General features: G+C 46.9%; 1 protein-coding gene across 2 annotated transcripts in view; it reads left to right on the forward strand.

Moving 5' to 3' along the window:
* Positions 1 to 17,139, forward strand: part of CFAP70 (cilia and flagella associated protein 70) — a 960,887-nt gene that overhangs the window by 361,607 nt on the left and 582,141 nt on the right. For both annotated transcript variants that reach the window (XM_085628140.1, XM_085628139.1), the window contains exons 5-6: positions 11,857 to 11,933; positions 12,760 to 12,936. In XM_085628140.1, the coding sequence (XP_085484266.1) occupies positions 11,857 to 11,933; positions 12,760 to 12,936 (254 nt within the window). The remainder of the gene's footprint in view (positions 1 to 11,856; positions 11,934 to 12,759; positions 12,937 to 17,139) is intronic.

The following is a 17,139-nucleotide window of genomic DNA, read 5'->3' on the forward strand; positions in this document are numbered from 1 at the left end:
AGATTTCTTTTCACTGCGAGTAACACATTCCGCTTACCCTTCACAAACTAAGAACTTTAGTTTACTCTTCAAACAATGCGAGTAAATTCCTTCCGCTTACCCTTCACTCAAGCTCAGAAGAACCTGCTACTCCTTTGGTGTTACCCTTTCTAGGTGATATAACACCAAAGTTTCACCAGCAAACTCTTTGCTATCAATCACTCTCACTTTTACACAGAAAATAGTCCCTAATTTAACACTGCCAGCCCTGCATAGCTTCTCAGTGTTATTCCAACAGACGAGAAACCTCAGAGCAGCGTGGCTTCCAGTTACCACCCGCTATTCCTTCCCGGGATTCCACAAGTGTACATACCTGTTTTTCCAGACAACATAGAACAAGACACTAACTTACTTAACATGAAGAGTTAAAACATGTAATCAATAACCAATAAATCCTGTCCTATGAAAATACCAATATAATCAAATAAACCATCAATTCAAATGAGCAAAATTTTCATCAATAATCAACACCCTTACTATTTTCAACACTTCAAAAATACATCCTAGTACATTAACAACATTTCACAACCCTATTGATACTCACACCACTCCAGCAATCGCCCTCTTGCATCACCTTCCGGTACTGCTTTGCCAGTCTTCAGATTCTGAGCATTGGAATCAGGAATCAGGACTTTTATCTAACTTGGGCAATTATTTTACTTCTCTCTTAAGGTCAATGATCCATTAGTTAAACAGTTGATGGTGATATTAATAATCCTTAATCAACAAACTAATCAATATTGACCATCCTCTTGCTACCAGAAACTGATGCAGCGGTAATTTCACGGTAATTTCTGAATGCAAAACCTCATTACCTCCAATTCACCGCTGTAAAGGTACTGGACCCTTCCCACTGTATATTGCCTTCAGGAGACTTTACATAAACAAGAAAAATCAAAAATGCATTTAATATTTAGGCCAATAAAGAGAGTTGTGAGTATTTTTAAAGGGTTTTATTTTCTTAGTTAAAAGTGAGGTTTTTCTGACCATTTATTCATTAGTCAAAAATCAATCAGGTTACAGAATTTTGAAAATAGGAAAATAGCATTAATACAGAACATATTACAGTCTGCATATGAGCATCGCATGTAGAAAAGAAAATGTGGCGCAAATTGGCGCAAGAGTTTTCTAAGAAAAGGCTGAGTCTTGCAAGGCTAATTGTAGGAGAGTAGGATCTGCACCTTATGTAGCCCCCACTTTCCTCTCTGATGTTTACACTGGTTTCTGGCTATAGTCTGGCTGGGACCCTGCTAATCAGGGCCCCAGCCTCTCTGTTCTCTCTAAACAACTTGGAGTGCATATTAGGTGCACTAGTGATTGGATGCTGGGGTATCTTATGAGCCCCTAGTATATGGTACCTTAGTTACCAAGGGCATAGGTACTTCACAGGCCTACCAGGGGCTGAAGCTTGTATTATGCCACCCCTGGGAAGCAGACTAAATCTGGCACCACAGGCCTGCTACTGCAGCCTGGGTGAGGTAGTGTTAGCACTCCTCACTAAGATATAGGTTCACTATATCTCACCCTGCACACACATTTAAACCTATCAGTCACCCCTAAGGCAGGCCCTATCAATCCTGAGGGCAGGGTGCTTGGTTTCCATGTGAGGGGGTGCCTCTGCCTTAGCAGGGCCCCTCTGCAGCTCTCAGAGTCTATTCTCTGGGGCTGTTTGTGAATGCGGTCAAACCATATACTCCTAAGTGCATTATAACCTCGTGGTAAATTCTAACTTTGGAATGGCTGCATCAAAACATGTCGTGTTTGGTGTGAAACGCTTTGGAATCATACCTCCCACACCAGTAACTGGTGTGGGAGTGTTAGACCTGTCAGCCCTTTGGGTGGTCCCTCCTCATCATTATTTATTTTGTCCCACTTTTGCCTCAAACCCTGTTAGTATTTTTCCTTTTTGGGAATCACCAGACTTTTTAGTGTTGATGCAGGGTCAGGGAGCCATTTTCCCTACCCCTGGAACTTCTGTCTGAGGGCCTGAAACACAAAATGGTGGCCACCCATTGTCACCTGTGACATCACTGGAACCTACTAGTACCTTCCAGAACATTCTAGAACCCTGTGACAGTGTGAGGCAGGTTTAGAATGTTGGGAAGCCAGCTCAGAGTTGGCAGTTGGAGTTGGCAGTTGGCACCTGACTGGTGAAGGGAGAGCAGCACAACACTGAAGGAGGAAGGAGTGAGGCAGCAGGGGTGGAAACTTGTGCCTGGAGTGGGGTCCAGAAACCCACCCTTGATACTAGTCCCTACTGACTGAGCCCAGCCTAGAGCCCTGTGTGGGATAAAGTCAAGAAGAACCAACTCAAGGACCTGAACAGCCGGAACAGGCCTTGAAAGTAAAGAACAGCAAGTTCCTGACCTGTCTACTGGTATCTTCCTGGAGTCCGACGCCGAGAAGCCTAGAGACCTGGGGCCGGAGGTGAAGAAGCGGCGCTGACTGGAAAGCAGACGTCGTACCCGGAGCCGCCAGAGGTCGAGAGAGGGCGCCGACGACGAAGGTCGTGGAGACACCAGAGGTCGAGGAGGAAGTCACCTGAGGTCGAGTGTGCGGCGTCGACGGGGGAGTGAAGTCCGCCCTCCGGAGTCGCCGGAGACCGTGGTGAATCGTGCCGGAGGTCGGGAGTGGAGATCGCACTCCGGAGTCGCCGGAACCTGAGGAAAGGAGCACCGGAGGTCGGGAGTGGAGATCGCACTCCGGAGTCGCCGGAACCTGAAGGGAAGAGCACCGGAGGTCGGGAGTGGAGGTCGCACTCCGGAGACACCCGGAAGTAGGGAGATCGTGTCCCTGTGATGCCGGAGACCGACATCGAATCGAGGCTGCCCAGCGACATCGAGCCGAGGCCGCCCGCCGACATCGATCCGGAACCACCTCACGGCGTCGACAGGAACTGACATCGAGCCGAGGCCGTCCGCCGACATCGATCCGGAACCGCCTCACGGCGTCGACAAGAACTGACATCGAGCCGAGGCCGGCTAGCGACATCGAACCGGAACCGCCTCACGGCGTCGACACGACTCCGGCGGAGTCGGAAGTTCATAAAGAGGGCAGTAAGTGGAATAGAGGGCGCCTAAGGCCCTGTGGAACCCTAAGAGACCATCCTAGGGGCTAGAGAGGTGTTAGGACCAGCCTGGGAGTGCCAGGGGTGGACTGAGACTGATACAGTGACCTGTGTGAGGGGTTGTGTAGTTTGGGAGAGCCAGATTCCTAGATTACCCTTGATCTACCTCAGTTTTAGCCTCAGCCTTATCCAAGCTAGGTGAGACACCCTCGGGCCATCCACATAACCACAAGCTGTGATTGGGCCAAATCAACCCTTAGTACCTCACAAATGTGACCTGATTTGAAAATGTACTGATGGCTTATATTTATTGAGAGTATTGTATTCTTTGTATTTATCCTATTTATTGTCTCACAGTATTTATTGTCTCACAGTATTTATTGTCTCACAGTATTTATTGTCTCACAGTATTTATTCCCTCACAGTATTTATTTGCCTATGTATTTTATGCACATCTATTTATTCATTGATTATTTATGATCTGAGCTTATTTATTTGACCTACCCTTTTTACAGAAGAAGCTTTGTGTACTGTAAGTGTGTTATTATTTATTTAACCTGCAACTAAGAGAAAACAAGATAAACACAGAGATATTTTCATAAATTTTTACGGTGTAGGGTCGTTTTTGGAACGGATGAACACATGGTTATTGTGAGGGTGTGACGTACGCTTAACACGGTGCCTAACCCCCGACCGCTCGAGCCAAGCTACCCCTTGTGCTAGGAAACACCGGGTGACTGCTAACCCCGGTTGCCCGGGGTTTTCTAACAGGGAGTATGAATCCACCCTTCTAGAGGGATAGACATGTACCCACTATGGAAACACGGTAGAATCCTGAAGAGCCCTGGCATCACAAAATGGATGCCACCAGTCACAGACACTGGGCTGCCGTCCTGCTGCTGACCGAAACTCGCAGTGGAGGAGGCCCAACAATAAGCATCCTGTCACAGGGAGGTGTGACCACCTCCCAGACAGGGTTTAGGGTATTGGGGCGGGGTGGGTGCACTCCTGGAGTGCTTTGAAGTCCTGCACTGGGGGAGCAGTAGGCTCCTCTGTGCATATGCCAGTTCAAACCGGCTCAGGGGCTACCTGCTCCTGCTCTGGCATGAAACTGGACAAAGGGAAGTGGGTGTAGCCACCCACTCCCCTGACCCTCCCATAGGTGGGGTCATAGAGCTAGTCCCTCCCTTTCTTCTAGTATAAGTTAGGGAACCCTTGCCATTGCAAACTAGATATCCCTGGACGACGCTCTGAAGAAAAATCCTGGATCTTCGACGTTCCACTACCTTTGGAAGACAGAAGAATCTCCCTTGGAGTCAAGGAGTGACTTCCCTACTTGGCAGGCACCAAAACTTTGCATCAACGGTCGCAAACATTCCTGCTGGAGTCCAAAGTCCCTGCAGCCCCGGAAGTGGATTTCCTGACTTCTCCAAGGCCATCGTGAGCCCCCAGCGACGCTGAGGCAAGTGGACCCCACGAGTGATGAAGAACCGCAATACCTGGGTACCGTGCACTATTTTCGAGTGCAACCCCTTCACGACGTTCTACGAACTTGTGCATTGGGCCACTTGTGGTCCAAGCCTCCAGCAGGATTTCCACTGAAGATCAGAGGCCTACCCCGTCCCTAGTGACCGTGGGCCCCTGTTGAGTGAATCCTCCCGAGGCGTTTTCGCGATCACTTGCCGGCTGGCTCGTGGGTCCCCTGAAGACTTTTCTACAGTTTCAAAGGGCTCCCCTGGTTGCTCCAGGCCTGCCCTGACTTACCCTCACTGGGCGAGTCCCTCAGACCTTGCTGGTCTGCACCGCTGACTTTTTGTCCTTTCCACAAGACTTGCTGTTACCAAGGCTTGTTGGTTGCAATCTGGTCACCGACACCGCAGTAAGCTGCAGACTTTGTGGTACATGCTGAATCCAGCTCCTGGTTGTCGTCGACACCTCCTGGACCTCGTGGCTGAAGAGTCAAGACACCCGTGATTACCTGTAATCACCCGACGAATGTGGTTATCCAGCTTCCTTGCCCCACGTCACTGCCAAGTGACTTTGAACACTGTCTCCTCTGCTTTCAGGTCTTCCTTCTTTTGAATCCAGCCTTGGATTCCACCGGACACTTCTTCTGTCTTCACAAGCAGCAAGTCTTCTTTGGCTCCCATTGAAAACGACGCCGCGACCCGACACCAAAAGGCACCTATGCACCCGGCTTCCCGGGGTGCGGTAACTACAGCACTACGGTGCTTCTGTGTGTGTTGGCTCTAGAACTACTTACCCTATAAGTGACTTGCTTGTAGACTCTCCCGAAGTATCCTAAAACCTTAAATTTCCAACCGCGACTTGCTCCATAGAAGTCAATTAGGATTCGCGACTGTGTTCTCACACTGCATGCGTCTCCCGTGTGTCCTTTACTTACCTTCCTTGGGTGGATTAGTGAGGCCCCAGCGCTTCTGAAGGCCCTAGGCCTTGTCTCCTCTCAAGTCGTTATTCTTAAGTCTCTTTTTAAGTAAATGGTCTGGTACGCCCCTAGGGCCCCAGCCATATGTGTGCTTAACCTATTGTGAAATGTGATTTGTGCATATGTTCCTGACTTCTAATCTCATAAAGAGATTAGTAGAGTGTGTCTAGTAATAAATACATATATATACCTGTCTGGTGTCCTTTCATTTAGTAATTCAAAAGATTATAAGGTAAAACAAGCTGCTTTACATTCCTCTAAAGACTTAGCCTGAAGGCTGCTCTCCAAAGCTACCACTAGGATAGCTCTCTTTAAAAGGTTGTCTTAAATCTATCTACCATAAGGGTCGAATTGTACTGGTGCAAGGTAGCCACTTTACCTAGTGACCAGCACATACCAGGCCAACTTCTCACACTAATCAATAATTAATAAATGGCAAAAATCTCCCTTAAAGAGAAATAAATGCATAAGACAAATAAGTCTTTTAAAAAACTAATTAATTAGTCAAAGCATGAACCTGTTCTATCCAGCTCCACTCTCTGCCCTGGTCTGATCCTCTGTGTCTCTGTGCTACACAAGGAGTAAGACAGCCCCTCCTTCACAAGTCCACAGATGAATGTGATCTGCCTTGCCAAAAATATGACGTGCAAGGACTTCTCTAAAGAAATATGAGAAAGAACCCCCACCTCTCCTCGGACACCATCTCCTCCCAGGCTGCAGCAATCTCCTCCCAGGCTGCACCCGTGACGTTTCTCGTACCTAAGCCATGTGATGTCTGATCTCGTCTGTCTCTTCTCCTCACCTCCCTCTCAGACTAAGGCCCAAGGCTTAAAGAGAAGGCTAAAAGCAAACACGCCCCCTAAGAAGTCATTATTTATACTTTAATTCTTGGCTGACTACACTAATAATTGTTGCACTTTTCAGTAAAGCTGCACTGATTGGCTACCATAGATGACATGAGGGTCTCACCATCCTGTTCTCATTGCAAATCCAGTTTTAACAAAAGAAGCATTACTGATAAATATATTCATATTTTTCAGCAACATTTACTAGGAAAAATGTTTCAATCCAGCTTCCTGCATCCTGTGATATCGCACGCAGTGTAAGCACATTCCACAAACACTGGTACATTGGCAGAATAGCAAGAATTTAGAGTTCATGGTGGCCTTGAACTAAGTCTTCACTCGAGGCAAGCTGGTATAATCTGCGCATGCTCTCAAATTCAGCACCTTTCTCAGCCTTGCTGGATTCACAGGCAGCCATTTTATCGTAGGCCCACAAATAAAACAAACACAAAAACAGTATTAATTTTCTAAATTGAACCTATTCTGTTTACCAACCACCTTACTAATACCTTGTATTATTTTTCCTAGCAAACGCTATTAGTTTAAAGCAGCTTTTCTATTATTTGTGCACAACATGCAAAAATGTGCAACATAGCATAAAACATGCACTAGTGCAAATTTCTAAGTGCACACAGTTAATACATACTCATAGCAACATGCTCTAATGTTTTAGATAGCTTTTCATGCAAAATGCTTTAGCTCCGCGTGTAGAGTTTGGTGCGTGGTTAATTAACACACATTATAAGATGTGTTATGAACTGAATATATTTGTCTAAATATGCAACAGAGCCTAAGTCTCTTAAAACTGGAATAGGGAGTGTAGATTACAAGGAAAATGAGCTGGGAAGAGAGAATACATTCAATAATTATCTTCACAGCTAAAGAGGCCACTAAAATCACAAGTCTTCTCTACACTGCAAAGACACATGTTAATTCAGCACAAGCATTTCAGACTGAAAGCATTGACCAGGCCTCATTTCATGTCTTTCATTTTGAATGCACCAAAGTGCACCTTTTAAAAAGCATTTGACTTGGCCTCATTTCATAATCTCATGTGCCATGTGTTTTCCACTTTGCACCAAAATCTACCTCATTTTAAATGCAGTCTGTCTGAAGCACAAAAATTAAAGCAATGCCTAATCTTGATGAAAACTAGCTCTATCACCTGCAAACAGTATATTGGTTCTCTGAGAGTCATAATGCACCACCATGCCAAGGAATGTGTGAGTACTTGTCAGCTCAGTGATTCCTCTGGAACGTTTCGATGCCAAAAAGGGGTCAACCTCTTGACAGTCCCAACCCTGAATGCTATCACAGCACAGGCAAGTGGGATGATCAAGCGGGGGAAGGAAAGGAAGGGGACTGCAGGGAGGGAAATCTGTAAGGCAAAACAATATTGGTGAGTACAGATTTATACCAAGGATCTATTATACTACCTACTGAACTCTGCGTACCTGTAAAGTAAAATAACTACCTCGTTTCCAGGGGAGGACTGTATAAAGCCTTGTCTTATTTTCGCAAGGAAGGGAATTGTGCTGGGAAAGGGGGTAAACAGAATAATCCTTAACACAGTTTCCGTAAGGGGCACAAGTATTCTTTACATTTGCATTACATATAGCATAACATTCTGGTTTTGTCCTGTACACACCATTCAGCTGAGCAGCACCCGCTTCACAGGGGAAGAGCAGGTGGCCGCCTCTTGAACCCCCTGTTAGGGAAATATAAGCAACAATCACCAACTTAATCCTTTTGGGTATATGACCCCAAGAAATGATATGTCTTGCGACTTTTCTTACTTTGATCACTGTACCATACCCTAAATACTTAATGCTCCTCCCAACCGGTTTTGTAGGTCAACGAGAGTATGGTATAAATATCTGGGCAATATGGGGAGTTAACAGCACTCCACTCTAACTCCAGCAAACAGATTTACAGGAAATAGTCTTGAGCAATAAACAATGGATACAGCCAGGGGCGGAGTTCCACTTCCTGTCACAGTCTTTGAACGAATGGTGCAAGTGCACACTTACCAGTACCAAATGCTGAAACAGGAGCAAGCAGCAAGACGCTCTGCTTCCAGGAGAATAATCAGCCCGGAACCGGCACGGAGGCTTCTTTAAGCTCCTCCGCTTCCGGGTCACGTGGCACCTTCCGGTGAGGCAATCGCGGAACTTCCGCTTTGCCTTATGGGTAATGTAGTTTTTAGTGTCTTCCGACCTCGCTCGTCTCGCGCCGATCGTCGGAAATCTCCCCGGTCTCCTTCTGGCTGCTCCACCACCCCACCACCCACGACCACGCACTTTGCACTGTCCCCGGCTGTGATGGCGGGGGACGGGAGGACCTTCCTCGAGCTGAGCAGGTGTGTGACAGTACTGGACTGTACAAAAATCATGTACCATTAAAATATATGCTGTTTGGATCGACAAATGATTGATTAAAATAATTTAAAATGAGTAATTTACTTTGATCATCTCCTTCTGGAAGGATGTGGCTGGGGTCTTGTCAAAAGTGGTTGGGATCTGAGTTTAGGCACAACTCCTTTATCACTGAACAGGGAGGAGGCTTTGTGGTTCCTCAGATCACAGAGTCTTTACTTTGAAGATGGTTGCTTGGTGAACAGGTCCACTGCTCTGGGGAGTCTTGGTCTTTGTCGAAGGAAGGAAGTCCTCCCAAGGTTTTGGAGGTAGCTGGGCTGCAAGACAGGTCATCTTCTGGCACCAGATCATCAAGGGCTGCCAATAGGCTGGTAGGGCTGGGTCCAAGTCAGTTGGTGTCTGCAGTCTTCTCTGCTGGTGCAACTCTGTAGTGTCTGGCTCTTCTTAGGGCGTTAGTTCAGGACTCAGGGGGGCAGCAAAATACTACAATTAGGGGCATTTAAGGGTGTGCCAGGTAGTAGCCAATGGGCTACCTACCTTAAGAGTGACTACACCCTTAAATGCTCACCCCACATGGGGGTGGACACATCCCTGATCCTGATGGGAGGAATCCCACCATCTTCATGATGGTGGGCACTGAAAAGTGTACTTCACCTTGCCTTCAGCACCTGAGGGGTGGATTTGGCAGAGGGGAACAGCCCTCGACTGGATCCGATCCTTCCTCACTGGCAGAACCCTAAGGATCAGACTCCCACCCTTCCTCTCCGAAACCACAGAGATCAACTGCGAAGTACCCCAAGGATCCTCGCTCAGCCCCACACTCTTCAACATCTACATGACCCCCCTCGCCGCTATTGTTAGACAGCATGGGCTCAGCATAGTTTTCTACACCGACAACACCCAGCTCATCCTCTCCCTCACGAAGAACCCCGAAGACTCCAGACTCAGCTTCCAGGAAGGAATGAAAGACATTGCAGCCTGGATGAACAACAGCTGCCTTAAGCTCAACTCAGAGAAGACAGAGGTCATCGTCCCTGGACCCTCTTCCACCGCCTGGGCAAAAACCTGGTGGCCTTACGCCCTTGGAAACCCACCCACTCCATCAGACTACGCCTTCACCATGACTCGCCAGATCAATGCCGTCGCCTCCAGCTGCTTCAACTCCCTCCGCAAGACCTTCAATTGGATCCCACCGAATGCAGAAAGACGGTCACCCACGCACTCATAACCAGAAGACTGGACTACGGTAACACCCTCTACGCCAGAATCAACAAAACCCTGCTACACAAGCTCCAAACCATTCAGAACACTGCAGCCAGACTCATCTTTGGAACCCCTTTAACTCAAGCACATGACCCAGCACCTACGAGACCTCCACTGGCTCCCTATCGAGAAGAGAGTAACCTTCAAGCTATTCACCCATGCCTTCAAATCCTTCCACAACATCGAACCCAAATACCTCAATGAAAGAGTCTCCTTCCACGTACCCAAAAGGAACCTACGCTCCGCCGACCTCGCCCTGTCAGATACCCCACGCATCCGCAGAACCAAAGCAGGCGGAAGAGCCTTTTCCTATGTCTCAGCAAAGACCTGGAATGAGCTCCCAGTCGACATCAGTCGCTCCCCCACTCTGCACACTTTCAGGAAGAGCCTTAAGACCTGGCTCTTCGACTGATCCAGAGCTGCAAACACCCCCCCGCGCCTTGAGACCCTCACTGGTGAGTAGCGCGCTTCAGGAGCCCCCTGATTCATTGATTGACTAAGGATTGGTAGGTTTCAGGGGACCCCTCTAAGGGGCCTTCTGTGTGCACTTTTTAATAAATTTGACACCGGAATCAAGGCAGGTTTATTATGCTGAGATGGTTGGTACCAAACATCTCATATTTCAGTGAAGCCATCGAAATTACGAGTGTCCAGCCCATGTACTTATTATGGCTTCCCTGGTCACTTACAATATCCAGGAATCAACAAGGATATTGCAGGGGCATATCTGCTCAAGCAGACATGCCCTCACAGGAGATATTGTGCACCCTGATGGCTAAGGCCTGCTAGAGGGGCGTCTTACCTATACTTCATGCAGTGTCTATCGGCATGGCACACAGGGATGTGTACTATGTCGACTCTTCAGTTTTGTCCGCACCATGACACACAGGCTGCAGTGGAAGTGTGCATGTGCTTGGTGAGGGGTCCCTTAGGGTGGCAAAATTCATGTTGCAGCTCCTAGAGACCCTCTTTAATCACAAGGATCTTGATACCATGGGTGCCTTTTACAAGAAACCTATATGAGAGCTAAAGGGGTTGCCAATTATGGAAACAAAAGTACAGTTTAGGGAAGGAGATCAGTTTAGGGAAAGAGACCTATGCACTTCCAGTCGAAACTACATTATTTTCCTGGCAAAGAGTGGGGGCTAACCATGTCCTACAGTCATGTATTCAGGTAATTATCATTTGACTAAAGAATGCATTGTCACCTGTCACTTCATTTACTTTTAAATGACTTGTTATGTTAAATGCCTAGTATCTTATATCAGATGATGTTCTGCTGTGGATTTTAGAGCACAACGGCTTTTGTCAGCAGAATTAGTTTACACACAATGTACATTTACAAACAAAATATAGAGATGGGCAACCTAGAATATTCATCACCAAAGTGTCTGGGGGTCAGTTGTTGACCACATTTTTGATATATATAGTTAAATGTACAACAATATCAGTCACAGTAACATGAGAGAAAACATCAATGTCATGAATAAAGTCCTTGCCTCTCCCCATTCCCGAAACGGGTAATTTTAAATTTATCAATATGATTGGTTTGACTCTAAATCAGTCAGTTCATTCTTCATAAAAACACATGATTTAGCCAAACATTTAGCTCTATTGCTGTATGTTTGTACATCAAGTAGGTCTTTGAATAGCACTAGGATTTTGTGGTCCTACTAAACCTTCAGCAGCAACCTGATACTCTCTCCCTCAGAGTACTTCCTGACTAACTTTGGAAAGTGTCAGCAGATAGCTGAATGTATCAATATGTTGTTGAGAAATGACTTGCATCCCAAGTGACTCGAACATTTCATTTTTATGCAGGGGAGAACAATTTGAAGCTGATGGTTCCATTGCACTCCATTCCATCCTCTCCTCTGGACATCTCACACCCAGAAAAGGTGAAGAAATAGCCTCAATGTAGTCCATCTAGGGGGAGGATTGTTTGACTTGAGTGTCTCTCAGTGGTGAGGGGGTGGTATAATAATTATAGTTACATTTTCTTTATTGAGTTTTAACAGGGCACAGCATTATACAGTGTCACCAATCGGCAATAGGATCATTAGCAGTGTACATTTTAACGCTAGCGAGACAGTTTCCAATGGGTTTTGAAATCCGCTATTGTAATCAAATGCTCCAGTGATATCACTGTCAAAAAGTAGTCTGTATGAGAGAGCCACAGTTTTGCCCCAATAATCCCCCCCACAAAATCCCATGTCAACTATAAACCATGAGTGAGATTATCAAAGTCAAATGTTGTGAAATGGGTGCAGGTGAACCAGGGCCGAGGGGCCCTCTTCGGGGGACCTCAAATAGGTTCAGATTCCTAATCAGTCCTGTTATAGTATTATATTTAGAAAAGATTAAGCACTTGTGTTCGAGTGGGATAAGCCATGAGGGGGAGACAAATGGTCAAGAAGGCTTCTAAAGGAGCGCATGTATATTCAAAGTTCTTAAAGTTATCTAGGAGTATATCAGCCATTCTCTACATTGTGAGTGCCTGCTACAATCGGGCATGCCACTGTGTAATTGAGGGAGATATTGTCTTTTCCCACGAGGCTGCCAATGATATCTTGGCCGCCCCTAGACCCAACCATAAGATGGAGCAGTCGCTTGAGGTTTGGCATTTAAGGGATTTGTCTCGCAATCCCAATGGAGCAAACCGCGGCGTGTGTTCTGCAGGTTACATTGTACTTAAACCTCCCACTTTCTCTTGCTCTTTTGCAGCCGTCACTAGAAGTGGCAGTGTCCGTGCACGAGTCTCTGCTATCCAAGACACAATTGTTGAGTGGTAATTTGCTGAAAGTCACACTTGAGGCAGCCTATTCTGTTCCAGAATCGTGGATCCCCACTGGACCCCAGTACAACTATGTGGTCAGTCTGCAACTGCCAGCCTTTGGAGAGGTGAGAAGTAGACAATAATACTTTTTTTTATGTGTGTGTGCAGCTGCATACTGCTTAGTGATGGTAATGAAATACATTTTTAAGTCATTTGTTTGCATGTGTCATGATCGCTGTTTTTTTCATCCTCACACTATCTGTGGGTGTACTACTATGGAAGTGGATCTTAGCTTCTCTTGGAGACTATCATTTTCCATACGACTAGCCTGGTGTAAAGATGTTTGTGGTTCTCACTGTGTCAGTGTGTAGTGATTGCCTGCAAAATCTCGCCTTTCTTGGTGTTTGCTATATGCATGTACTCTGGAATGTTTTGCCACCAAAACAGTTAGGTAGTTTGGCCATATTTTAGCACTCTACAATGTGGGTTAGTGTGGTGTCTGCACTGCTCCTTTGGTGCTGATGGGCGAGCTACATAGAGCTTAAGTGAACATCTGGAGACATGTTGGCTTGTGCCTCTTCCCAGCTCTTTGGGTTACATTGGAGGCCAGCACTGGGTTGTACATCAAAATACTGTTTCAAAAACAGTGCAAGGACCATAATATGTTATGTTATGTTAACAGGAACTTCTAAAGAGCACGGTCACCAGAAGGTTTCATGGCGCTAATCTTGGGTAGTGTCAAGGCGAGACGGACTATGCGTAGGCTTGCTCGAACAACCAAGTCTTAAGCGCCTTTCTGAACCCCAACAGGTTGTCGCGCATCCTGATTGCTAGTGGTAAGGAGTTCCAAAATGTAGGGGCAAGGTAGGAGAACCTGCACCCTCCCTGGAGTTTGAGTTTAATGGCAGGGGTAGTCAGTAGTTGAAGATGGGCTGACCGTAGGTTACGGAATGGGTCGTGCTTTACAATAATGCAGCTAATGAATTTGGGGCTCCTACAGTGCAAGGCCTTAAAGATTAAGCACCCTGTCTTAAAAGCTGCATGTTGGGCAACAGGTAGCCAGTGAAGTTTGGATAGCAAGGGTCTGGCAGAGTGCCATTTAGGTTGCTTGTAGATTAATCTTGCAGCCTGGTTCTGTACTATTTGTAAGCGTTTGAGTAAGAACAGAGGAAGGCCGAGGTAAATAGAGTTTGAAAAGTCAAGACGCGAGAGTACCAGAGCTATCACCACCTGTATGAGGGCTGAATTTTTTCAGCAGATGGGCGATCTTCCTGATTTTGCACAATTGGAGAAAACAGGTGGAGACCACTACCCCCCCTTGTCCTCTAAGCGAAAGATCTGCATTTATGGTGACCGCCAGACTTTTCACAGCAGAAGGAGAGGGAATGGGGGGTCCTAGTTCTGTCGGCCAATAGTGTGGGCCCCAGGAGATCTCACTCTTCCCTGGCAAGACTTGTTCTGTCTTCCCCGGGTTGAGTTTAAGATGGTTAAGATCCATCCAGTGCTGAATGTGAAGCATAGTCGCTTGGAATTCAAGGACAGAGTCCGGGGAGTCCAAGGTCAAGACGAGCTGAAGACCGTCAGCGTAGTTGAAGGTAGTTATCATTCTGTTTTTTAAGGAATGAATCAGGGGCATGAGATAGAGATTGCATAAGTGTGGGGATAGGGACGAGCCCTATGATACCCCACATGTTCTGGCGATCTTAGGAGCAGTAAAAGGGCCAAGTCGTACTGCTTGTGTTCTGCCTTCAAGGAAGGACTTAATCCAGTTGTATGCGGGGCCCGGTATGCCGGCCTGTTCAACACGGTCCATCAGAATTTTATGATCGATCGTGTCGAACGCGGCCAACAGGTCCAGGAGCACCAAGGCCTGAGGGATGCCCTTGTCTGCATTTGCTCTCAAGGTGTCCAGTACCGCGAGGATTACTGACTCAGTTGAGTGAGCGGGCCGAAAGCCAGCTTGGTGTGGCTCTAGGTGTTCTGACTGTTCGATGAAATTAGAAAGGCACCTGGCAACGTGGGCCTCTAGGATCTTGGCCAAGAAGGGGAGGAGAGAGATGGGGCAATAATTAGAAGGATTCAGGGGGTCAGGCACTAGGGTTTTTAATAGAGGGACCACTAGTGCGTTCTTGAAGGCACTAGGGACCTTATCCTGTAAGACAGACTCATTTAGGAAGGGAAGCACGCTGTGAGGTAGGGCGGAAAAGGCGTCCCTTAGGATGTGAGGTGGGCAGCAGTCATTAGGGGAGCCAGATTTAACGCGGGTCATTAAATCTGATAGGATCTGAGGACATATGACAGGGAAGTGATCCATGGTGGCTTAATTAGTTGACAGGTTGTACGGATGTTCCGTACTAAGGGTGGTGGGAATGCTAGCTTTGATAATGGAAATTTTGTCCAAGAAAAAATTGTTCAAGGAGTTACATAAATCTTGGGTAGGTGTCTGAATGGGAAGTATTCTCTCAGCTTTACAGAGGTCAATAACTACCGTGAAGATTTCCTTCGGCTTGTTATGGGCATTTAATATTCTGGCTGAGAAATAGGCCGCTATGGCTTCTAAAATGGCTTTTTTATACTCTTTGCGAGCTAGCGAAAACTGCAGTTTATCTTCAATGGAGTATCTCAGCCTCCATTTTCTTCCTTTTTGACGGAGCTCGAGTTTTAGTTTTTTTAGCTCGGTGGTAAACCATTTATGGGCATCTGTATGGCGGGTGCGGGTAAACTTAGTAAGTGGAGCATGAGTATTGCAAGCCATCAGTAGACAATCTGAGATGTTCTCTTCCATAGAGTTAACATCAGGGTTAAAGATGGGTGCTGATCTGGCCAGAGTTTCGGCAAATTTTAGTTTATATCGAGGGTCTTCCACTTTCTTGTCATGCCTCGCACCGCCGTGGGGGTCTTGATCTTAGAGTTGATAGTGGCTGTAAATTTTATTAAGTGGTGATCTGACCATATGCATGGTGAGATTGTGGGCATCATCAATATAAGGTCAGAGGACTAGATTTGGTCCAGAGTATGTCCCTTAACATGGGTGGGAGAGGATAAGTGCTGGAACAGATTCAAGTTGGAGAGAAGTTCAGATAGTTCTACGGCGTGTGGCCCGCCGAGGGCGTCGTTAAACCAATAGTTCAAGTCGCATATGAGCATGACATTAGCATAGTTTGTGACAAGGTTGGCTATTTGTTCGCTGAAAGAGAGAGGGAAGGTAGGCATGGCCTGAGGTGGTCGGTAGATAAGCACAAAGATGAGAGATCCCGTGCTGGCATCAGGTTTAATAACGATATTCTCTACCTCCGGGAGATCAAGGGGAGTGATGGTGGTGAACTTGTAGTTTGTGTATGATTGCGGCTACACCGCCACCAATCTTTCCTGAGGGCCGATTAGCAGACAAAATGTAGTAATCCGAGGGGAGTGCCGCTAAGATGTCCGGAGTAGAATCCTGGGTTAGCCAGGTTTCTGTGACCAGAAGGACGTCTGGTTTTTCTGAAGTAAGCAACGAAAGATGTCTAGCTGGTGTTTGACCAGGGAACGAGTGTTGAGATAGAGGATGCGTAGGGCGGTGTGATTTGCTGTTGTGGGGCGGGGGTAGGGGGACGATGGGAAATGGGGGAAGGGAGGACAACATGGCGGCTCTGAATTTGAAAGATATCGCTATCCATGATGCGATTGTGAGCAGCAGGGTCAAGGGGGGAGACAGTTGAGCTAATGATCATTTGAACTGGTGCCTCCTTCGTGAGTTTGTGATACTCATGTGTAAATATTTCACCAACACTCCCCAACAGAGCAAACGGAGCTCTCAACGGGCTGTATCATGATAATTTGTTATTGATGACACGTTTCGGCATCCCACTGTGCTATTTATTTTTATATATATATAGGAGAAGGCACGACACACTCCGGAATCTTTGGACGGCTTTATTGATGTCAAAGTGCACGGTGCTGGCAGTCCATGAAACACAGGGGTATACGCGTTTCAGCCTTAAATGGCCTTCGTCAGTGCCGGTTTCACGGGCTCCACGCTGTCTCAGGGGGTCAAACAGTGAACAGCTGATGAAAGTTCTGTCGCTGTTTAAATGGTGTGAACGCCCCTCCTCCAAATAAAGGTGCACTCACATCGCGCTGCTACTCCCACAAGCAGGTGCATGCTGGTAACTGTAGTCCGGGTGGGCGGCTGTTCAGTGACAGGGACGCACCAAACATCCAGTGATGTTCCCAAACAATGGACACGGGCCACACACCAGCTCAAGTGCCCGGGGGGATTGCGAAACAAAGTCCTCAGCGGATTCCTTAATCAGGCAAACCGTGTTGCCTCCTCTCTCCCCATTGCA

The sequence above is a fragment of the Triturus cristatus genome, chromosome 10 (genome assembly GCF_964204655.1).
Source record: "Triturus cristatus chromosome 10, aTriCri1.1, whole genome shotgun sequence".
Lineage (NCBI taxonomy): Eukaryota > Metazoa > Chordata > Amphibia > Caudata > Salamandridae > Triturus > Triturus cristatus.